At 38.7% G+C, this 24,086-nt stretch overlaps 1 protein-coding gene across 4 annotated transcripts in view; it reads left to right on the forward strand.

Annotated features, from left to right (window-relative positions):
• TASP1 (taspase 1) overlaps positions 1–18,996 on the forward strand; it is an 82,060-nt gene extending 63,064 nt beyond the window's left edge. For all 4 annotated transcript variants that reach the window (XM_042049321.1, XM_042049318.1, XM_042049319.1 and 1 more), the window contains 3 exons: positions 3,631–3,741; positions 7,323–7,396; positions 17,489–18,996. In XM_042049321.1, coding sequence (XP_041905255.1) covers positions 3,631–3,741; positions 7,323–7,396; positions 17,489–17,584 — 281 coding nt within the window. In that variant the 3' untranslated portion in view covers positions 17,585–18,996. The remainder of the gene's footprint in view (positions 1–3,630; positions 3,742–7,322; positions 7,397–17,488) is intronic.
• The last annotated feature ends 5,090 nt before the right edge of the window (positions 18,997–24,086 follow it).

Consider the following 24,086-nt stretch of genomic DNA (forward strand, 5'->3'; position numbering starts at 1 on the left):
GGTATGTTCTTTTTTCAGACTTCTCCCACCATTCCAAGAATAATGCTCATTCTGCAGGTGATGATGAAATGGTGTAGAAGATCAAAAGGGCAAGCAAGGCTCTGTTTTTGACTGTAGGAGAGATGATGTCTCCCATCATCTTTGCTTTGTTTGCATAACACAAACTTTTAAGATATTTGGTTCAATACTCCATTCAAATTACCTGCTACAAGTCACTTTAAGTAATTTTATTAATCTCTCTCTCATACCAGTAGTACTGTTACAAAGTTGGTGCAGTGTAACCTGGTTTCACATGACATAACCAACATCTTCTTACTCCAAGGGCCCAACCTGCATCATTCTTAAAGAAGTCAGTCTTGCCCATCTATTGTGTTTTATGAGTGCTGAAGTTAAGACTTTTATCATGCTTTTATCAGGTGTAGTGCTATTAAGTTAATCCTCTTCTGGAGTTTTCTAGTTGCAGTAGGGTGGCAGTGTACTCAAGCAAAGGCTGAATTAATAGTCAGTTTTCCAGCTTTTGAGTGGTCTTCAAAGCCTTTTGAGTTTTGTGGACTTGCAGCAAAGCTTCCATGGTGCATATTTGTTGAAGGAAGTAATTTGTTTAGAAAAAATACTGTGCATATTTAGGGCAATGTAATAGACACCATGTTTAATGTCAATAAATAAATGCTGTTTATGCTGACAGAACTGGGGCTCTCAGTTGTTCATGTAGAGGTGGAGCATCTTTTTTGGTGAAGCTGTAAGCTGAAGATTTCGTCTTATGTGCTTGAAGCTCAAGTTTTAAATTACTTATTTAAACCCTCTTTCAAAATATGTGTCACAAAACACTTGCTTTGAGCAGTTGCTTTTCTCATTCTGTGTTTCACTGAAGATGAATATTTCATTCTTGCAAAGAAATCCCTGCAAAAATGGAAGAATTTTGATAAAAATACAGTGTTAGCCACCACATTACGTGTTTTGCTGCAGACTTTCCACATGGAAAGAAATACACTGCTAAGCTGAGGGCGCGCTAAGCCAGAAAACAAGAAGCCCAAAGGTCTGGATGCACCCTCTTAACCCGCAGCTCGCCACACGAAAAGGAGGGGAGGGTGAGCTCCTCGCCCGAAGGAGCTTATCCTGAGCTGAGCTGTGGGGGCACGCAGGCAGAGGCAAAGAAGGAAGGAGTGACTCTTCATATGGGTTCCATGAGCAGGTTTATTGCGGTGAAAATTCCAGGGACGAAGAGCAAATTTTGGAGAGGGTCCAGGGATCTCCCAGTCGGGGCAGGAAAGGCGGGAATAAGGGATTCAGCCAATAGGGTAGGGCCAAGGAAGCGGGATTGACAACGAGGTAACCAATGGGGATAGCTCAGAGGAGGGATTACAGGGGGTAGCCAGTGCGGTACCGAGGAACAGAGAAACTTCTAGAACTGATACATATTTAACTAAGGGAAATGAATATTTACAAACTTATACATAAAACAGGGCGGGGAGAACAAGAACCAACCAGGCTAGAATAGGCAAATCACCGAATCAAGGGGTGATGGGATCTCACCCTCACCGCGGGGCAGTCTCTAAGCGTTGGTGCCCCCCCCGGGCTCTGTATTCCGGGGTTCCCTCTGGGGTCAGACTTGCACGGCCACACCAAGCCTTGTAAGATTTTAAAAGACCCTATACAAGTTACTCGGATCACTGAAAATTTGATCAGTCATGATGGTGTAGTTGACAAAAATACTGGGAAAATGAAGAAATACATAATTAGCTTATTTACAGACTTCTCTTTCATTTATTTTTTGCAGAGTGTGGGAGAAACAAAACTCCTGAAAAAAGTGATTAAACTAATGGAAGCATTTCTAGAGCAAGGCTTCAGTAGCACCAACTCTATAATCAGTAGTTGGTGTCTGGTATTATGTGCATTCCTACAGTCCTAGTGTTTCACTGTGTGCTTGAATATACTGTCTGCTGTGAATACTGTTTGCTGGCTGTGTTCTGCCGAAGTAAAACTTTTTAACCGTTCTAATTAAAGAGTGAATTAATATTTTTCACTAGAACCTTGGAAGAATCTTTTCACAGCCCTTGAAAGGGAAGGAGAGACTGCTTATTAAAAAACAAACCTGAACTTTTTCTGACTTTTCGCCACAGAATGGCTTAGAGCCTAAATCATTTGTGCAGTTTAGTGTAAGATTAGGTCTGCAGACCAAGTTCAGGTAAAGACATTGTCTTTGAAGTGCCTGATTTTGACTTGGGGGGTAAACCTCTTCACAACTTTCCAAGGCTTGTGTTTCTATTTTAACCAAACATATTTTCCTGCTTTGTTATCGATTGCCTTATCATGGGCTGGATTCTTGTTTCACAGGGATTTGGTCGCAGTCAGTGAGTAATACAGGAGGTGTAACTGTAAGTGGTAATAGTTCTTTTACAAAGTGGCACTTTAAAGATAGTATCTGTTTGCGTTAGATCAAATAAGATATTACTGTTTATTAAGCATACTGCTTTTATTATCTTCCTGCAACGTGGGCTTCTATTGCAGTGGCCACCTTGTATTACTTTCAAAGGTGTTTGCTCTAATGTTTAGAGAAAACACAGTAAAGCTTTTAGTTTTCCTTATGGTAAAGCTTGAAGTTGGATTTTATTGGGCTGTTTTGTTGTTATTTGCATTAAAGGAGTAATTTTAATCATACAAATAGCTGTGGGCAAGTTAAAGGAGTCCGATGAATAGATCTGCTCTAAACTTCTTGTGGCTGGCAAATTAGTGTCTGTACACTAATTTATTTAAAAGAAAGAATTGAAGAGAATGACATGAAATGGCTGTTGCAATTGTGTGTTCAATTTTAAATGGCAGTATAATGCAGATTTGTAACTAGGATGTCTGTGGGCCTAAGTGCAAGAACTTGATTAATTTTGTGGTTCACGACATTTTAAATTGTATGTAAATTATACCATTGTTTCCACATTTAAAGCTATAGGAATCTTAATTGAAATTGCAAACCAGAGAAAGAATACTTAGGCTTGGTTCAGCTAACTTTAAAGCTTTTCCAGCTTCTGATAGAAGACTTTTATATCCTATGTCTTAAATTAACATCAGAAAAGCTACTGTAAAAAGTAGGATGTGCTTAGGCTTTTCTGCTAGTATTCACCAAACTTTTCAAGCAAGGCAGACTATAGCAGTTTGATGGTATCTCTGTACAAAGGGCTTTAAATTGGAAAAAATGAATAAACTGTAAAAATGACCCAAATTTGCTTGGTTTTTTTAGATATGTCTTTATATTAATTATAGAACAGAAAGAACCAAATACTGAGTCGCAATTTTTTTTTCAGCTTGACACTCTGTTTTTCATTATTATGTTTTCCTCGATCCATGAACAAGTAGGTTTGCACTCACAAATGTAATTTTTAATATGTTTGTTTTTTTCCATGTAGCTCTTCATTTTTTTGATTACTGGTGGATTAGTAGATTAACATTGTAGAAGATTATTCTTTTGAAACACTTAGGAAAAATAGAACTGAGGCTTTTGTAAAAGCACTTTTTGACCTGTCACTCTTTTCTACCCTTAGTGATGAGATTAAAGGGGGAAGGCAGAAAGTCAAATTAAAAAAAATGCCTAAGAAGCTCTTCCTATTGCAAATAATTCTCCCCAACGATTTTGCCCAGGTTCACCTTTCCTAGCCAATGAAGATGGTGTACTTGGAGGTGTGATAGTTCTCCGCTCTTGCAGGTGTTCAGCAGAGCCTGAATCCTCACAGGAAAAGCCAACTTTACTAGGTAAGAAATTGTTATTCATTTTTACTTCAGCTGGGTGCCAACTCAAAGTGGCAGGTGAAATAAAATCTCTGTGCATGTTTGAAAGGCACAGAGAAAACAAAAAGAATTGAAATTGAAATAATAAAAATCTAGAAAGCGAAATAGGGAACAAACAAGGCTAATACTAATAAAACTCTGGAAAAGAGCATTCTGTCTGACTCATTATTTCTGAGCAGAATTGTCATTCAGAGGGTTGTGTGGGATCCTTCTCAGTCTAAGGCATAGATATAATAGTTGCTTGAGGCGAGGCAGGATGTGTTCCTCATAGGAAAAATTGCATTTTTAGCTGGGGGTAATGCATGTAGCTGTTTACTGCTTCTCAGTAGCTTATATGTGAAAAATGCTTTCTAAAAAGTTCTTTATTCCTCCGTTTTGCAGAAGAAAGTGTGTGAATTTGGAGGATACACTTAAAATTTGTAAGGGAAGTTGTTTATGGTTGTTTATTCTTGGTAATGGCCAGGAAAATGGGCTTAGATAAGCCGCAGTTACTATTTGCATTTGCACCAAACAGGACTTTCTGCTGCTTATACTGAAATCAGCAGGAGCCTGGACTTTGCCTCCACCAGTAGCTGGCTGGTTCCAAAAGGGCTTTACATCCCTTCAGCCCTGTTTCTGTCCTGGAAACACAATCCCTATCTTGCTGCTTTATGGCAGAAAAATGTGTTATGGAAAACTGTCAAGTGGTTTGTGTGGGAGAAACAGATGGAAACGGAAGGCTCTAGGCTATGAGCAGAACAGGGTGGAAATACAACCCTGAGACAGTAAAGCCTCTTTAAAGGAAGGAATTTGGGATTAGGGGCATATGAATTACTTCAGGATGATACTTGTGCCATCTCCTTTCCTGTGGTGCTCCTCAGATGTGGAGCTATGTGCTTATTTATTGGGTCACATTGACCTGTCTAATATAGGCTGGGGTTATGTTACCAGAATTAAAGTGTGACATTATCTAGTGCAACAGCATCCTACAACATAAATTCTATCATTAAAAAAAGAGTTAAGAAAATGCAAAATACAAGTCTGATTAAATAAGAACAAGATCAACCTAACCTTCAATTCCTGAGGTTTGGGAGTGAGAGGATTTTTTTCTATTCATTTAATGTTTGTCATTCATGTAAGAGAACATATTCTGTTAATGAAGGTTTGGCATTTTTTCCTCAAAAGTTAATTTCTAAAATCCCCTTATACATCATAAGTAAAGAATATTTGTCTGTTGATTTTTGGTTTTCTTTCCACTGAAATAACATTGAGATTAACTGTAGCGCAGTACTTTTTCTGTACCATGGAAATTTCCTGCCTTATAATGTATGCTGAGATAATATATAATTTAACATATGTAGTATTTGTGTTGTTTGGACTGAAAGTAAGTTGGTAAATAGTGAAAAACTTCATGTATAGAATAAGAAACTCTCATGTCTTTGTTACAGGGATCATCTTTATTTATTTCTTTTTAATATTGAAACAAGTGGCAAGGAAGTTGCTTGCTAAATGGTTGAAAATATATGTATCTGAAGATGTAATCATTACATCTTCACATGTAATTTTGAATTTTCATTGTAGTTCCACTACTTGTAAGGCTAACAGTAACCAAGGATTGTGCTAGTACAGGCTACTTTTGGTAGTTATCAAAGGCAGAGATATTATATTTTGAGGGTATTTGACCTGAACTGTTTCCCAACTTCTCAAAATTAAAAGGTGGGATTAAATTTGTCTCAAAAAAAAATGCTTTCACTGACAGTGGAGCCTTTGGGGTGCCAAGGGGAGGCTGGCCCCATCAAACACACATTGATTGTGCTGGATATGTTTCACTCTCTGAAAGCTTTTGACTCACCTTTGGTGGTATCAGTCATGAATCTGTTATGGGGCAGCAGAGCACACACCTCAGTGAAGTTCATTTTTCTTTTATGATGATATCTGCATATCTGTCAGAATCTTCAAGTCTTGTTGGGATCATCTAACCTTTGATCTCCTGCTCTGGTTTAATTGCTATGCAAGGAGAAGTGGTTCAAAGGATCAGCGTGCTCAGCGTGCTGTGACCTTCATCAACCACGTTAACGGAACGTGAGGAATAGGAATGAGTAAAAGTTTTAAACCCATCTAGTGATGCTTTTTTGCAGTATGTGAAAGTCACTCTCAAAAGAAATAATGTGGAAATATCTTTTCATGGCATCTCATGTAATTCATGTAAGACACCTTCCATAATCCAGAGGAAGAATTTGTGCTTCAGTGCATTTTTTTAAACCTTTTACAGAATTCTGTGAAATGCCTTGAATTCTGATCAGCTATTCTTTTTCTTTCCCTCCTCCCAAATTATGGACTTTATGAACACAAAGAAAAATGGCCATGACAGAGAGCAGGAAAAAAACAGTGTGGCAGTTTATAAAGCTCCACTGACAGAGAGCTGAACATCTGAATAATGTGCTCTTTGTCTGAATTTTGGGTTGCAGCTGAGTAGGAATGTGTTGGTGTGCATAAAGATACCTGCATATGTATCAGGCAATTAAAGATCACTGGAACAGGCTGTTAAACAACTCATAAATCAGGACACTTTTAAGACTTCAGGGACAGCACCATACTGGATTAACAGGCATTAACAATACATGTGAGCAGCTATTAGTTTTCTTAATCATTATCACTGCAAGCACGACAGTTGGTCTTTAACACTGACATCTTAAATTAGTGGTGAGTGCAGGACCAGAGAGCTGATGCTGTATACCTGGTGCTGGAAGTCCAGGTAATCAGACCTGAGACTGCTTTGATAGGGATTTCTTCTCCATCTGTCTTTCCTCTCTTACCTTTGGTGCTCCTTACACTCTCCACAAAGACAGGGGGTGTTTGCATCTGCTGTTGTAATTCAGCATACTTTTGAATCCAGGACTTGCTCAAATTTTCCCAGAAATCTTTCTTTCTTATTGTGCGTGTTACTCTGATTCCATCAGACACCTCTCCTGCTTTTTCTGCAGGATAATTTTGCTTTTACCAGATGTCTTTCCTGCCTGCTCTATATCTTCAATTCCCATATTGCAGACTTGACTATATGTGCATGTTTTCCTGTATCCTGCTTGGGCAGCTAAGCTGCAAATCCCCCTTTACCTAATGATAATTATATACTATGTATATATGTATGCTCAGTTCTGTGGAAAAAAAAATGCTTGTTGTAGGGTGCTTTTGTCTGGGCTCAAGGCAGACAAGCACACATTCTATCAGCTTTTACTTCATGGGTGGAACAGGCCACTGCTTTAGAGATTGGTCCAGTCTTTTAACTGCAGTTGCAGCTGATGTATTTCTCATCTTGGAGGCTCCATATCATTGAAGTAACACTCTCATTCTGAGTATTAGTTCTGCAGTGTGTGACTGAGAATAGTCAGGAAAATCTTGTTTGTTTGATAGCTGTTTCTTTTGAGACTTAATTACTCTGGTAAGTAGTTTTTGTTTGTTGTTTTTTAACCTTGCTATGTTTGTTCCTCAAGATACTAGTCTTGTTAAATTACATCTTGTATTTTAAACCTAGGCCTCTTTGTAACTTCTTGCGTTTTCTTTTATAGTGGAATTTCTGTGGAGCCATACAACAGAGAGCATGTGTGTTGGATATATGTCTGCACAGGATGGCAAAGCTAAGGTAAGCCATGAGAAATAGGCTGTAATACAGTAAAATGAGTGCAGAAGCTAAGGAGAATTTGTATTAATGATAATGAAATGTGTAAGAAATTTCTATCTTTAAGAGAATAGAAGAAGTAATGGGTGCCCAAGCAGTTAAATGTGTCAATTGATTAGGCATTTCTAATTTCTTTTTTTAATTGCAGCAGTTAACAACCCTATCCTAACATATGATTCATGTCAGGATAAGGTGCCACGAACATGTCCATTCCTTCTGCTGACAGTAATTGTATTTGAATAACTTTATCCATCTTGATTCAGCTATGCTGGTACCATGTTTTTCTGTGGGCATGTCTTCCTTCAGCTAAAGCAATTGCACCATCAAGGAAGATACAAAACAAACTTCAAACAAGTTCCTAGAATAGCCTCTCTGATAAATAATTCCAATATTGCCATCCATATTTTCAGTTTTTTGGGGCCTTATAATTTATTTTTAATGAGAGAAGTATTATGTTAAAATTGAATTTAGCAGTGAAAACTGGAAAATTCTGTCACATCATGATCAAGGAGTAGGGATTAACCAAGTGGATGAGCCATCCATTCTTAGGAAAAGAGCATGGAAGGGAGAAAAAGGAGGGTACTGTTACATAGCAACTAGAGCATTTAGGAGAGATGTTTGGAGAACAGGGATGAACATGGGAGAAGCTGCAAGCAGAGCCAGTCATAATTTCTGTAGGCATTAATGCAAAGGGGGATGTGACCAAGGTGGTAATAAAAGAATATACCAAGGTATAAAAGAAGAAAATCATCATCAGATATTTTACATAGCAAAACTGGTGTAACACTCTGTTTCAAGCACTGGGAATGGATGAGTTCATCCTCAAGGCATAAAATGTGCAAGAAAAAAAGACAAGAACGCCCCAGAAAGACAAGAAAGATAACAAGCAGTTGATGAAGGAAGTGCTGGTAGAGATACAAGTGAAGGATTTGCTTCGCTTTTGCATAACTTAGGTACGATTCTTCCCAGATAACTATCCATGGAAGAGAGTGTGGTTTTGCTTCTTTTCTTAATATTTATTTCAGATTTTGTTGAGAAAAGTCCAAACTGAAGTTAAAAGCTCAGATTGAAATGAGCGAAACTAAAGCAAGTTCAGCTACAAATGTTCTAGTACTTGCTAGTTAGCTTTTAAATTGTTGTCTTGTGTCTGCAGTGAAAGAATAACTGAGAATAAAGGATGTTAAATGTTTCCAGTGTGCACACCTGCCTCTGACTTACACTGCAAAGCTCAAGTTTTGTTTCTTCCTGGTAGTGTCTAATTAATAAATAAGTGCTAAATATGAAATCTGTCTGGTAATGTGTATTAACATGACAGTGCCATGCCCAGAGTTGCTTTCCTACTCACAGTTGCAACATTTGACATCTGGTGTGCATTGTTTTCATACTGCTGGTAAATTCTCCAGCTGGTAATCCTGATTGTGCTGACAGACACAGCTGCTCTTCTTGGTTCACTTTTAAATTATGTTTTTGACCTTCACTGAAGAGTTAATCCCCCTCCCTTTCTTCCTTCTTTGAGTCTGTGGCCACAAATGCTTTCCAGAGAAAAACCACAAACGCTTTTGCTGCTGACTTCTATTGATCAAAAAAAGTCTTCTGCCATAAAAGCTGGAATTTTGTTCTGCTACAACTAGGACTAAGTTATAGATGGAAAACTGGGCTTGAAATAGAACACAATGTATTGCAAGTGAAAAAAAAACCAACTCTGTTCTTTAACAGAGTGACTGTTTTGCTACAGTTAATTTTGAGTGCTTGCCATGAAAGAATAATGGGATAAGAGTTCATAAAAGTATAAAATATCACTTGTTTATGGGTACCATAGCAAAATTATTAGGCAGCAGCTTGTAAGGAAACATTTGCTTTCCTGTTTTTCTAGGGTGGTAAAGACCTTCAGGTTTTATTTCTTTCATCGGTCTAGGACTTGAGTTTTGTTTTTTTGTTTTTTGAGGGGTTGTCACAGTGGCTGATTTTGGACTGGTTCAATTTAATCAACAATTTAATGAAGATGAAAAAAATAAAAAGCAAGACTTAAAAAGCTAGAAGGTTTTTAAGTGTCTACTGTTATGAACTAGACTAATATTAGAATCATATAAAGGGGTACATAGTAAGGAAAAGAGGAACCTGCTTTACAGTCTTAGTGTGGTTCTTAGGGCATGGGGGGTTAATGCAATTCATAACAGGACCTAGCAAATGGTGGTTCTGAACCCCAGATGGAAACTGTGGAGGTACAGGATGCCTTTCTTACAAGGCAAACACACAAGGCAGATGCAGCTCACCTGCAGACACTGGTGTGCTCAAGACATGGAGACAGCCAGTTAACTCCTTAAAAGAACAGTGGGACAGGAAAGTGGAATCATTGGCTTGAAGTGGTACGTACACCCTGACCTGCGGGTGCTTCTGGCTTTTAGCAGTGTTAGCTCTCCAAGTACTGACCCCTTGCACCAGGGGTTTGTTTGCTCCCAGTTTAGGGAAGACTGGGTTCTGCAGCTGGCCGCTCACCTCCAGATCAAACTGCCTGAATGTTAGCTCACCAGCACCAGATGGCTGAGCCTGAAAGAGCTGTGCAGTAATAGTGGTTTGATTTGAAGCATACATTCTGGAAAGGTGTCCAGTCTTTTTTTTTTTTTTTTTTTTTTTTTAAACCAGTTGCCTGGAATAGACACCATTTCCTGTTGGATTAAAGTTTTTGGTTGAATGTTGCTTTAAAAATCCTGCATAGCCTTGCCAGATGAACTAAGTTCACACCTTATTACTGACACAGTCACCTCTGGTTGTGTGTCCTATCAGCTCTTTCTTGATGCTGGAGCTATTTCAGCTCCTCCACCACTCATAGCTCTGGCAATGTCATCTCCAGCACCTGCATGGTGGATGGCCCAGTAGCTTCCCTCAGATTTTTATGCCACAAACAGCTAATCAAGGCATATCTTAGCTGGTTCAACTGTGCTTTTCTTTTTTTCTTGTCATCCTTCTCGACACAAGCAGCTTCATAATCAATTGGTGCCAGCATTTGTCACAAATTGGATGTGGAAGGACACAAGCTTTCATCTGAGCATTTTGGCTCTTTCCTTTACTTCTTGAACTAACCTGCACCGCCTGGTGCTGCACCTAACCCAGGATGGTGCTTGGGAACCTCAGTTATGAGCTCAAGGGGCAGATAGACTCTGGTTTAGGAGCTTCTGGACCCAAACTTCCTTCCTGAAGCAATACTGTGACAGATTGTTTCAGCATCAGACCTGTTCTTTGGGAAGATGGATGGGCTTCCCAAGATCTCTTGAAGGAAGGTCTTGTATTGCCACCTCTGTGATGGTAGAGTTGTCACAGTAGCGGATGCTCAGCTCTTTCTATCAGTAGTGAGGCTGTTGGAATATTCTGGGCTGCAGTGCAAGTTTTGGGCTGCAACCGTGAGAATACATAGAAGCAGATAGAAAACATTAGTTTGTGGATTCCCTCTGCGCTCACACTGCTCTTTTTGTAGCAGTAACTGCTGCATCAGGAAAGGTTATGACTTCTAGATTGAAGGACTAGGAGGTTAAATAACTGCATGAACTGAGGAGGATTTTTTTTTTTTTTGTTATTGTGTTACTGACTCATGAATTACGAGATATGAATTTAAGATATTAAATCAGCAATTATTTTTTTTCCAGTCCAGATTTTCTTTTTCTGAGATACTAGTTAGTCCTCAGAATAACCTTCCAGATGGTTGGGGTTTTTTATGGATCCATAATAGATCCAACAACTGATCATAGCTTCAGCTAAGAAGGTCACTCTGTTACTGGGGCTCTGACTTCTTTAAAGTTACTCTGGCAGGGTTCAGTTATCATTTCCTATTTTCCTGAATTTATTGGGTTGTGTTTTGAGAGCTTAAGCATTTTTGTTGTCAGCACTGGGAAATAGCTCTACTCTGTGTTGCTTCTTGCAGCTCTGTTCATACTGCCATGGATGATGTGTAATACTTAATAATTCCTTCAATTCACCCATAATGTGATTTTAGATTTAAATGAGGAATGGGAAGGAAGGGGTGTTAGTGGTTAGGTTGCACAAGTCAATTGACTCTTCTTAGTTACAAAGACTTCATATCTTCTTGTTCCTTGTCTGCTTGCCCAATGGAGGTTGCTTCAAAGGAAAATAAATTCTTCAATCTCAAATGACAGTGCAGCGTATGCCTGCAATGTGAGTTCACATACCAACGGCATCTCTTGAAGTTTCTGGCTGTGGGTAGGCAGCCTTTCTTTGATTTAATGTTGTGTATCTGTGCATAATCAGACAGGAGCCCTTTTATCTCAGACAAGGTCTGCAGAATATTTGTTTACTCAAGTCCTGCAGTATATTCTGTATGCAGAAAGTGTAAGTGGCTGGGATACTTACTTCTTCCTGGATCTGACAAGTGTCTTGTCATGGGGAGAATAGTTGGTGGTGGCTGATGTTTCTGCTCCTAGATAGGTAATTCCTCACTGTGTTTTCAAGAGTATTTGAAGTCAGAGTGCTTTTTTTCCAGGGCAAGATCCAGCCTCGATAGCAGCAAAATGCAGTTTAGGTAATTTATTTTGTGTAAGTATTTGAAATAATCTATCAGCTCACTATATTTCTTAGTATTTATAAATCTGCTATATGATCTCTATAAATGTTGCAAACTTTGGCAATTATTGTAAATGTTGCAATACTTTTGAGATATCCTTGTAGTTCAGCCTCATAGGCTTTAGTTTTCCTAACAGCTGGATGACTTAGACAGCAAATTTAAAAAGTCCAGTTGCAATATTGAATATAATCCAATTCAATTGCCAGTTTAAATCTCTTTTTGGCAGCTATTCAGTTCTTATAACATGAAATGCTAAGCTTTATGTTATGGCAATTTTAATAATGCAAAGTTACATGAACCATTCTTTCCATTCTCAAATGAACCAAATTCACGTTGCTTTGCAAGATGTGGTATAGCAGTAGTGGAGAGTGTTACATATTGCTGTGCTTGAAAACATCCATCAGCAGCAAGTGCTGTCCACACCAAATGTTGTGGTTGTGATGTGCAAACAGAAACTTTTATCTTTGACAGTTAATTTCATTTTCCAGTATAAGCAAACATGGTGGACAGGGAGACCATCTCCAGTTCACTTTTCCTGTGGATATGTAAGCTGTCATCATCAGATTTGTTCGCCTTTACTGATGCTGTAAAATTTAGCAGAAGTCCTTCCCTCTATGTTTGAAGTGATACATGTGACAAACACTGGTTGTAGTGATTATTGTTGGTTTTCTGAGGATGAGCTTCTGTATTTGACTTTGTGAGTAAAAGGTCTGTGAAAGCCCTTTGTCAGGAGAAGGGCAGTTTTCCAGTGCTCATTGGGTGAAGAAAGACATCTTGGAAGAATCCTAATTCTATTTTGAAAATTAGTGGAAAAATTCACTGAGCCTGTTCAGTGAGCAGAAATATGAAGTCAAATAATTCAGTCATTCATTTCAGACTACAGAGACAGTCTTTTAACTTCATGAGACAGGAAAAGTATATGTCACTGTTCTACTTATTTTCTTTAATCTTCACTCTTGTCTGGAGACTGGGGAATCAGTCAGAAATTTTCATTTGAAAAGTACTCTGGGCATACAGTGGACCATCCAGTTCTCTCATAAAAATAATTCTATTTGTTGGAAATAACCTTTAGTGCTAAGATACTAGTTAAAATGTTTGGCTCGTAGACCTTCATGGAAATCAACAGGCTCTGAGATGAGAAGATAAGTTCACTTTTTGGATTGGGTTCTTGCATAAAGCCAGTAGTTCTGGAGCTCTCCCTGCATTTGGCTGACAGAGTGGGGTAGGGAAGATGGGACTGTGTGTCCAGGTATGCAAATATAAATGCAGTAACCTGACTTAGCACCTGCAGTTCACAATGATACAAATCACATTTGAAGATACATGACAGGGTTTTAGAATACCTCTACAAAACCCTGGGGTGCTGAGCTGATTTGATGACTGGTTGGTATGTGTCTTTAGGCTGTGTTGATACAAGTATGAGTGATTCAGTTAGAGACCTAAATAGTTTGTAGTAATATACTTAAATCACAGAATGAATTTGAGCTTGGAAAACTGTTAACTTCCTATGCAACCTGTATTTAAATCATTACTTTCAGTGCAGTGAGACCAGAATCACCCCATCATCAGTTGTTTCCCAACAAGGACAATATTCTGGAGCCTCTCTTTCTATTTTTTCCCCCATTTTTTTTCTTTATTAAGGTTTCACCAAACAAGATGCACACGGCATTTTCTGATAGCAGCAGTTGCCAGTATTTTGTGGGGCACCTTCTCCTGCCATACTACAGGTGTACATACAAACCATGGTGGAGGAGAGATTACCAGGAGACAGAGCAGCAGAGCTGCTGCCAAATTCGGCTTTTACTGCTTACAAAATAAATTCAGAATGTGTGGTCAGATGGTTCTGATGGTGGAAGTGTGTACACAGCTAGAAGGCTCCAAATTTCTTAAGAATATATGGGTTTGGTGGTACTCCTTTTTTCAAGGAGCAAAGCTGTAGAAAGCAATTTCCTTAAGGATATGGCATCCTAGGTCTTTCATTATATTTCATCTCTATAGTGTAATGAATGGAAAAAGTTTGTTTTATAAATTATTCTGTCTAAAGCACATCCTGAGTGTGTAATAAGAGTGCTAAACACATGAAGCACTCCCTAGATTTGCTTAAGAACTGAATGTGCTGCCATCTGGTAGTTGTACTCTGTCCTCTTGGCAGCGTTTTATTGACTTCAGCTTTCTCATGCAGCACTGTCTGTCTCCTGGCTTAAATTTTATATATTCATTTTACATTGCATTTATGCTTTTAATGAAAGAAAAGTGCCCTAAGTGGTTGTGACAAACTGGTACTTTTACGTGAATAAAAGAAGGAGACTAGCTCTTTAAAAGAAAACCTTTTTCATGTTCCTTGGTCTCCAGGTTGTTTCAGAATCCTTGTCTATGAGACATGAAATAATGTAAGTCAAAAAGATGAAACCGTATATTGTTCCTGTAGGAGTTAACGTGTATTCCAGAGGAGAAAGACCTGTTAGTTTCGTAGGTAGTGGGAGGAAACTTTGCAGTGTGCATCAAAAAGCACTGGGAGAGAGTAACATTCCAGAGTCTGCAGCACTGGGGTTGGGGGGATCGATAGATCCATGATGTTGGTTTGGTTAGGAGGGAAAGAAGGAAACATTGTGTGTTTGGATGTCGAGTACATGGAGCAAGAATCAGCGTCTGAAGGTTGGCTAGCTCATTTGGGCTTTATGGGGGGGGTAGGAAGCAAAAAATCAAATCTTTCTTCCAGCACTTGCCTGTTTTCCTGTAGAACTGTGGGCACAAGGTTCCTCCTTTAAGCTGCAGCAAAAATCTGTGGTGACTGATTGTTGTCCCACTTGTCAGTACCTCGTCTCCTCCCGGACCCTCACCAACCTCCCTTTTCTCTAGGAAGGCAAATCACATCAGAATATTCTTGGGACTGTAAAACGTCTATATATGAAGCTGAAGATATGGATAACCCCATCATTCTTAATCCACCATTCTTTGACATACTCTTTCCTCAAAGAGAGGCTTCTGTGGAGCTGACTGGAGGATTCATTCAGGAAAATTATTTATTTTCCCTTTTTTTTTTCTGGTCCCAGGCACAATTTCTTCCAGGTGTGGGTTCATTCAACTTGTAAAGCTGACAGAATAATTGAGTTCAGTTAAAACCTTTCCAGTGTCATTATTTTTTGTTTGCTTTTTTATTTTTAAGTTTTTAAAAGCTAAACCTAATTGACTATGCAATCTGGACTTAATGTAAAATATGATGGTGGGATACAAAAATGTAACAAACTTTACAAATAAGTTCTGCGGTTAATTTAAAAATATTAAGTGTTCTTTGATGTTTCTTTTTATTTACTGAAGTTTGTTCTTATGGTTAAGAACAAGAGAGATATAATTGTAAGAATTTGCTTGGGAGTTTTCTGAAGTTGTCTTGACATGGCAATGTTACCCTGTCAAATTATTTGTTAAGTCACATCTGAAACAATATCATCTTAGATCTGTCTCATTTTTGTTCTACATAAGGCAGCCATTGGTGAAAGTAATAAGAAGTAGTCAGTGTAAACCAGATCTGTATTTACGCGATCATAGAAAGTATGAAAATACACAGGATGCAAGTAAAGGCTTTCAGAAATGTTTTATTATGTGTGGTTTCAGTGTTTCTGTAAATGGAAGTCTTCAGATGCTGGTGTATAGTGGTTTGGGGTCTTGTGTATGGGAAATGGGTTCTTCCTGACGTAGGAAATGAGGTTTTCTATAGGAAATGTGTTTTGGGCAGCTATTTAAGGCCAGCTAGTTGCTAATGTATTAATAGATAGTGACTACCTGCTTATCCCCTCTTGTACGTTTTCCTTTCCTTGCTCAAAAATTCATTAGGATTAACTTACTGGTTTGCTCTGATTGCAGTATCTCGCTCAACAACCAGTGGCATTCTTCCTCTGAGGAAACTTGCTACCATGCCCATCAAACAGTGTTGCTTTTATACTGTCACCCTTTTCATTTAGAAATTTTCACAGACCTGGAGAAATATCATGGATCTGTCAGTCACAGAATAAAAAATACCTTTCTTCCACTTGATTTTCTTCCTTTTACTTTTTTTTTTTTTTAATTTATGAAATGACATTTACTGACAAATTGTCAGTTACATTTTGGGGGAAGCTGTAACAGATCTGAAGGGAGTATTTTCTTCTCGGAGTGGTAAGTCACAGTTGTAACTGAAATGGTTCTGAAAGTAGGAACTTGTTCATATATCAAGCAGGAAAGCCAGAGATCAAAGTTTCAGCTGTAAAATGAAAACATTGAAATGTTTTTGATTAAATCTTGTTCTGTGATTTAACTGAAAACAAGACCACCTAAGTGAAGGCACCACGATACCCTTATCAAGAAAGGAATTAAAAGAAGCTGCCCGAGACACAAAATGTCTCTTCAGTGTAATGAACTGAGTTTAGAATCTCAAATAATTTTCTGCTCAATTGATGCAAGTTATTCTTACTGAACTTTTACATTTGTACTTCTTGTCACAACCCGTGGCCTTAGTTGCACCAATTAAATCTTTTAAGTGGGATAATGTATGTACCAACAAATATGTTGTGGGCTGCACTTACAGGAAGCTGTAGTTTCTAAATGCCAGCAACTTTATGTTGTGAGCTTTATACCATAGTAGCAATCATTTCCAGTGCCTAATTTAATATAACATGAGCTGTTTTCACAGTGTAAAAACGTGCAGAGGGGATAAAAAGTCATTACTCTTAACAGTAAGTCAAAGTATCTTTTCATAAGTGGATGCTTTCGCCCATCTAATAAAGCATACCCTAGTATATAAGGGATCATTAACAGATTTTTACAGCCACTGAGTTACAATTCAGTTATAAAGTGGAGTTTTGTGTACACAGACACACGCGCCCACTTCCTGGCTGAAATGTTCCAGTGCCTTCTCAAAGGCTTTTAAAACTTTCTGTGGAAAAGATGCCTATTGGCAGAAACACAATTGTTCTTTGGATTGATTTATTTGGTAGTTGGCAACAGGAAGTCTTTGGAGTTTTTTAGGTGGATGACTAGGTATTTTATGCAGAGAAATTTCTCCTTTGCATCCTGATCATTGCAGTTGCCTTATGCTCTGAAGTATTAGTTTAGCTCTGTCAAATAGTTAATTCTGTCCGAGATTACTGTAAGGTGTATTTCTGTATGCAGTAGTAAACACTTCTGAATCTCCCTACAAATAGACCTATAAACCATGAAATGCCAGAATGATTTTCTTTTGTCTTCACTCTGGATATTTCTTTCTACTTTCAGTGCACTGATTCATCCAGTTTACCTTTTCTATGCATCTGTCATGGTCTTTCTCTTCATGTGTTAAACATCAATGCAATCAAAAAAGAAAAAGAATCTGTTTCTTTTCAAGTTGCTTTGTAATTTATCCTCAGACTTCAGTGAGGGAACAGCTTAATTGTTCAGTATTTACAAGCTTACTTTGTCCTGCATAATTTTGCCTTTTCTCAGTCCATAATATTCTCTTGACTTCTCCACAGACTCACATTTCAAGACTTCCTCCTGGAGCTGTGGCAGGACAGTCCGTGGCAATAGAAGGAGGAGTTTGCAGGCTGGAGAGTCCAGAAAGCAGCTGATTCTTCACTTCATTGCAAAGAATGTGAACGACTTTTTTTGTACAATAGGAGTTTTTTTGTGTTTTAACAGATGTTGGAAATTCTGCTTTTGTTTTATACTCCGTATTGCAACCATGTGCACCATAACTTGAGACAAGTGCTGCTGTAGTTTATGTTCTCACTCCGTGAATGGGGGTTGTGTGCATGTTTATTTTGTCCCTGAATAAAATAGGAACTCTCCCCAGTTGTGCAAAGATCATGTATGATTAATGATGGTGTTCTCATTTTTTTATGTTGAAAGATAACCAAAAGTTAAGAAAAAAAAATTTAAAGATATGGTCACAATTGTCATTCATATTCTAAATTTAAAAGTAACAGGCCTTTGAAGTGGCTTTATAATGATGCAAAAAATTATTATGGTTTCTAAAATGATTATGGTTTCTAAGTTTCTCAGTGGTTAAAAGAAATCCAGAGGTGGTTTAAACACGAGTTGTTTTTTTCCTCTCCAATAAGGAGGATTTTTTTTTTTTTTGTTCAAAGAATGGTTTCAGTGAAACAAACTAGAGCAAAATTAAGGCTCAAATTGTTTTAAAATAGGCTTATAGGTCGTATCTCTGTTCCCATACCAAGATGTTAATAGCTCCAAGCTGTATGTATTGCAAAAAGCTATATGAAGATAATGTATCGTAACGCAGTCTTTATGTATAATGGAATATTACAGTGTAAATAAGAAGAGTTTATGGAAAGATGCGATATTATTCTTCACTTCTGCTTTAAATCTATTTTTAAGAGAGGTACAGAAATGAACATATTACTGGATGCGAAGTGCAATGTGTATTAAGTGGCTGGTGGGAGGTCTGATACTGAGCTTTTGTATTGCTTAAGCAGCGTCCTCAAGCCCAGCCACAGCATGGGTATTTATATAACTGTGTGTAATATGTAAGTACTGTGCATAAATTTACTGTAACTCTTTTGATACCTTCAACAAAACTGCAGTGTAAAACAATGTAATCCTTGTCTGCCTCGTGAAGCATTGGCAGCTGAACTGTCATGTGTCACCAGTTTGGATATGTGAGCCAGGCTGCCCAAGTCTTAAAAGTGAGTTCTGACGTACAACCTTCCACTCAGTCCTTTTTTCTTCACAGCGCTGGCAGCAATAGAAGACTTTTGTAATTAATTCATTGTCCTGATAAGTATGCCAAAGAGAAACTAAAATAGTTCATCTTTTTTTCCCTGGTGGATATTTGATAATTTTGTTTTCAGAAATAGTGGATGAATAGATATTCAGACTGTATTTGCTTAATCGGGCATTGTACTTGCCTGTTTTGTAATGTTGTGCCTGCCTATAACAGACATACTTGACTGATGAAATGGTTATATTGATTGTAGTACCAATCTTTCATGGAAAAGAATAAATTTTTTTAATAGCCTGAGTTCATTTTCACTTTTATACTACAGCATATATCGAGATACTGTCATCTGTGTGTGGTTTTTTTAATTGTGACCTCAGTGTAGCCCTATAGTTGAAGATACTTCAATACAGTTCTGTAAATAGTATGAAACAGCAGCTTTCCAGATTGCACAACAACAAGGTGGAATGTACCTGTCTTAAAATAGTCTGTGCCGAAATACCAGGTTGGATCCTCAGTGATGCACTCATGGTCTGAGGAAATGAAGGACTGTCCTGCAGCACTCCAGAAACAATGCAGCAGAAGCTGTGTTGTCACAGCCCTTAGAGCTGCTCTCACATGGTTAATGATTAAATGATTGTGTGGACCCTTCACTACGTAGTGAGTGAAAAATTGAAGATGATGTATATGGGTTTGTGCATACCCACATTTGAAAATGGCCTTGTTATTAGAAAAGCTAAAGGAACAGTGTTAGCCTGCTTTTATTCTAAAAGTGCTTTTCTGTTTTGACATCATAGAAATTTTGGCATAAATTCACTCTTTCATGCAATAAGCATGGCAGAATGCCTTGTAAAATGTAAATTGATGAATTGTTTCTTCCCCATACTTGCTTAATCTCTCTTTTTGGAGTTTTGGATTCCAGCGAAGGATTTTTGTGGTTTGTTTTTACTTTACTTTTGTGTCTATACAATACCCCAATAAATTTTTTTTCCTTTTTTTGGTGCACAGCTTTCTACCTAAGGTACATATGAGAAGAAAACTGTCTTAGCACATATGAATTTTGGTATCAGTAATTGTGAAGACTGACAGGAGCAGAATTTCCTATCAAACTCCCACTTAAACCAATGAGATATCTTACACTACTTTAATTATGGGTCTAATTGTGCTACTAGTTCTAGTTTGAGCTTAAAAAAGGCTTATGAAATACAAATGGTGAGGAGGGACACTGCAGTGATGTGGTCTGTAAACCCTTGTGTGTGATGAGTAACCATTGCCACTGGCATAAGCAGATACAGCCCAGGAGGAAATTACACAGTTGAGAGCAATAGCTGCTAAAATTATAAAGGAAGGGTGAGCAGGTGAAATACATAGAAATAAAATTTGAATACTGTCGATTTTATACTTCAACACACAATTATGTGTCCTAGAGGATTTTGTAGCAGACAGGTCAGTGCTGCAGTAGTCCTAGTCAGTCTTCGGCATAATAAATTTTCTTGCTTAAGGCTTTGTAATAGGCTAAACCAAATCTGACACATAACCCATTTTTTGCCTTCCTTTCCTCCTGTGCCTTAACAGCGTGACCCTGCAATGAGTGATTTCAAAGGGCTCCAACTGAGAAAGTTATGGAAGAGAGGCTTGCTGCACTAGAAAAACTTAAGAGGTGATTTGAATTCCAGTTGTGGAGGGTTTTTTTGTGTGGTTTGGGTTTTTTTTTAATAAAAACTCTTTACAATTTTTATATTCTGTAAATATGAAGACTCTGCTTCACTGCTTGTGAATTAACCTCTGGAACTGCTGTGACATATGAGAGATTTGAGTGAGGTGGAGGAGGAGAGGACCTTATTTAGAGGAACTGCAGCCGTTCATCTGTAAAGGACAGTACAGAAGGTCCTGTGCAAAGAAGAAGGAAGCTGAAAAGAAGAAAAGCTGGTAATAAATCTAGGGTTACTAGCAAGGTTGGGTAACTGCTATTGTTTGTTACTTAGAATGTGAATTAAAAGCAGAATATAGACAAAGTACCCAAATGAGTTGATGGTTAAGGCATTACAGGTACAATATTTCACAGTGGCGTGGGGTAACAGTGCAACAGTGCAGACAGTCTTTGTAACTCAGTTTTGAGCAGAATGATGCAGGATTAGATGGAAGCTGTCAAGTGTGTATTTACATGCTTGTAAAAACGAAAGCTTGCAATTTCACTATGATTTCTTTTTCTTCGAGTTGTTATGTGAGTTGTTTTCTTTGAGTCAGATATATGAAGAGGTCTGTCAGTCAGTGGTAGCAGGATTTGTCTGTTGAAAGACGCTGAATTGCGCGGCCAGTTTTTATAGTGTTGTGTGTGCAAGTAACTGAACACCATCTCCTCATTCTCAAAAGGTTTGCATCTCTAACAGAATTGGGACCCGTGTAATTCTGGGTGGCTGCAATCCCATCCTCTTAGTAGAGAGTCACCTTTTCATATTAAAATATGACTTAGGAAAATAACCTGGTTTTCAGGTCAGCTTGGTTGATAAGGGAAGTTTTAGGAGAGAATTGAGAGTTGAAGGGAAAGCTTATACTGTGGCTAGGTTAGGGAATTAAAGGCTCTTGTTAGCAGAGTATACAAAATAAGTTCACCAACAGAGGAGAGCAGAAATCAATGGAAAATCAGTAGAGGGAAAACAAAATTATTTTGAAGGAAAAAAAAGAATAAGAGAGAAACCAAGAAACCTGGGTAAGAATTGATATATCCTTCACATGCTGTTAGGGCTTGTCTTCCAAGGGATATTTGAAGAGACAAAGTATGAACTGCTCCCTTACACTTGGCTTTCATGTGAAAGACTTGTTTTGGTTTACAGCAAAGTGAAGACAAACACAGAATTTCTGGGGCTTTTAGCCTCCATGGAGTGTCAGCAGAGGTTTTGTAGATTCCTTGCAGGAGGGTTGGGAAAGGGCCACTGCTTCATACCAGAGGCCAGATCTGCCAAGAAATGCTGAGAACCTGTAACTTGCAGGAAATTGTGTTGAGATTTTATATGGAAGGTTGTGGCAAAGGACTCCTGCAGTGTGTTGAGAGACACCATTACTGGTTAATAAAACTTACCTCTTTTCCTTTTGCTCATTTTTTTACAGGAAAGCTTGTGGGAGGTTGTGCTGCTCTAGTAGTCCCATGCTTGATTATTCACTCCGTTGGGAGATAACGCAGAGATAAGGAGGACTGGTACACTGACTTCTCTTGTTTTAGATTCTACAGTGACACAGCATTTATCTTCCACATAACCTGGGGGATAAATCCCTGTAAAGACCATTAGCATCACTTGATAGTGATTTAAACACAACAAATGTGTCTTATTACCCACTCCTGTCTGCCTAATGAAGCAAATAGTGTTAGCATGAGCAGCAGGTACAGTGAGCCCTCCTTTCCTACGGCCTTGTGCCTTAAGCATCGTACCCTCCCTTACCTCAGAGGTCTCAGTGATACTGCTGTCTTGCTGCAAATATCCACTAAGGCTCACAGATAGACACCAACTAAGCTCATCTTTCTGGAGCAAAAAGCCTTTCAAAGTGAAATGCCATTTTCAGAAAGCATCGCATGGAGGGGAGTGTCTGAGGTGAGATCCTGTCCCCAGTGAGGTCAGTTGGAGCTCAGCCATCAGCTTCAGTGGAGCCAGGATGTCACCCTTGGAGGTGTTTGTCTTAGAGGACTCAAACTTTATAAGTCCCCTAATGCCAGTACTGGAGGCTTCAGAAATGAGGTGATGTTCAGATGATTCATTTTTTGGATTATCTGGGAATATCTGCTGGGTGTGTAGGGCTCCAACAAGCCAAGTAGAAGAACCAAACCACAGACTCCTCTGAGCAAATAATCTGCTGTAGCCAAGCAATGACTGTGCTAAAAGGAGATAAAGGGCTCTCAGCATTGTTTCACAATTCACGAGTTTTCCTAAAGATGATAATTTGTGCAGCCCTGGTTTCACTTCAGGGACGTGTGTGAATGGTATCAACAACATACCACCAGAGCACAGCCTTGGGCAGGGACTCCCAGGGTACAGCTCACCTGTGGCAAACCGCTGTGTCCCAGGTAATTGCCAATAAGCCACAATACCAGCCTGGACTGTAACATTTTCTGTACATAGTGTTCCTGCGATAGAAATCCTATTGAACATCGTTTTTAGAACTTTCTCCTTAAAAGGTGAGTTGTGACTGATAGCAGCCACGCAATGTGATTCTGTGCTGGAGATCTCCCAGTCCTGCTCCCTGTCACCTTGAGACTGGGTCTAAAGTTGAGATCAAATTGTCCATACTTGAAAATATTGCTGCTCTTTGCAGCTAAGAGTAAACTCTTTCGCCTCTGGTATTGTACTGTGGACAGGTGTCAAGGCACTGGCTGTGAGAAGCAGGATGGGCAGCAAGGAGTGAGAAAAACAAAAATGAGAAACAGCCGCATGAGCCCTTCTTGCAGGATAGGGTGCAGGATTTATGGATGAGGGAGTAACATTAAGCCTGGGAAAGAGGATATGGGGAAAGGTGGTGTTTTAGTTTGCCTTTGTCTGTCACTATCCAAACCTATTTTAATTAGCCAGACATTAAATTAATTTCCCCTAAGTTGAGTTTTTTTACCGATGATGGTACCAGTATCAATTACACCTGCAGCCACGATTCCCTTCAGGACTAAATCCAAAGAGTAAAACTTTGCAGGAGATATTCTTCTGGCAGGTTAATTTTCTCTTGGGCCAGGGGACTGATGTTTTTGGGCCCTGCAGCTACATGGTTGTGTAAAAGAAACATGGGAATGCATGGCTGGAAGAGGGATGGGGAAGACAGAAACACTTGCTTTTATCTGATGTTAAATCGGGTGTAAAATGAAACTGCCCCCATCATCCCACTCACTGTGATTCTTCTTCATGTTGGATGTTGCTCTTACTGCTTCCAGTCCATCCCTGGAAGTAGCTGCTGCTACAATGCACCATGGGTCTTGTTGGGAAAGTATCACCATGTTTATAAAATTGCATTTGTGGCTGATTTTATCAATCCTAGTGAAATGCAATTCTTGATCCAATGAAGAAACAATTTCTAAAGTTTGGAGGCAGTGAACTCCTATGGGGAGATAAGAACAGGCTGAGGCTCGAGGTAATTAAATTAATGGTCAGTGTTGTGCTGTGATGGCCTTTGAAAATAATTGTGTGTCTGTGGAAGGGAGGGATATTGTTTCAAACCCCATTTTATTTATCAACGTGTCACATAATGTCCAGGAAAGAAAATTTATCCAACCAAAAGAAAATGCCATGGCACAAAAGAAAATGCCATGGCGCAGTAGAGAATGCTGTATGATAGATGATTTCCAAACTGTTACAATTAAATGACTGCAATTCCATTCATTCCTCAGGGAAAATGATTAATGGATAGAAAAAACATTA

The sequence above is a fragment of the Corvus kubaryi genome, unplaced genomic scaffold (assembly GCF_017639235.1).
Source record: "Corvus kubaryi isolate FWS band 111438036 unplaced genomic scaffold, C.kubaryi_AGA036_p1.0 70, whole genome shotgun sequence".
Classification (NCBI taxonomy): Eukaryota; Metazoa; Chordata; class Aves; order Passeriformes; family Corvidae; genus Corvus; species Corvus kubaryi.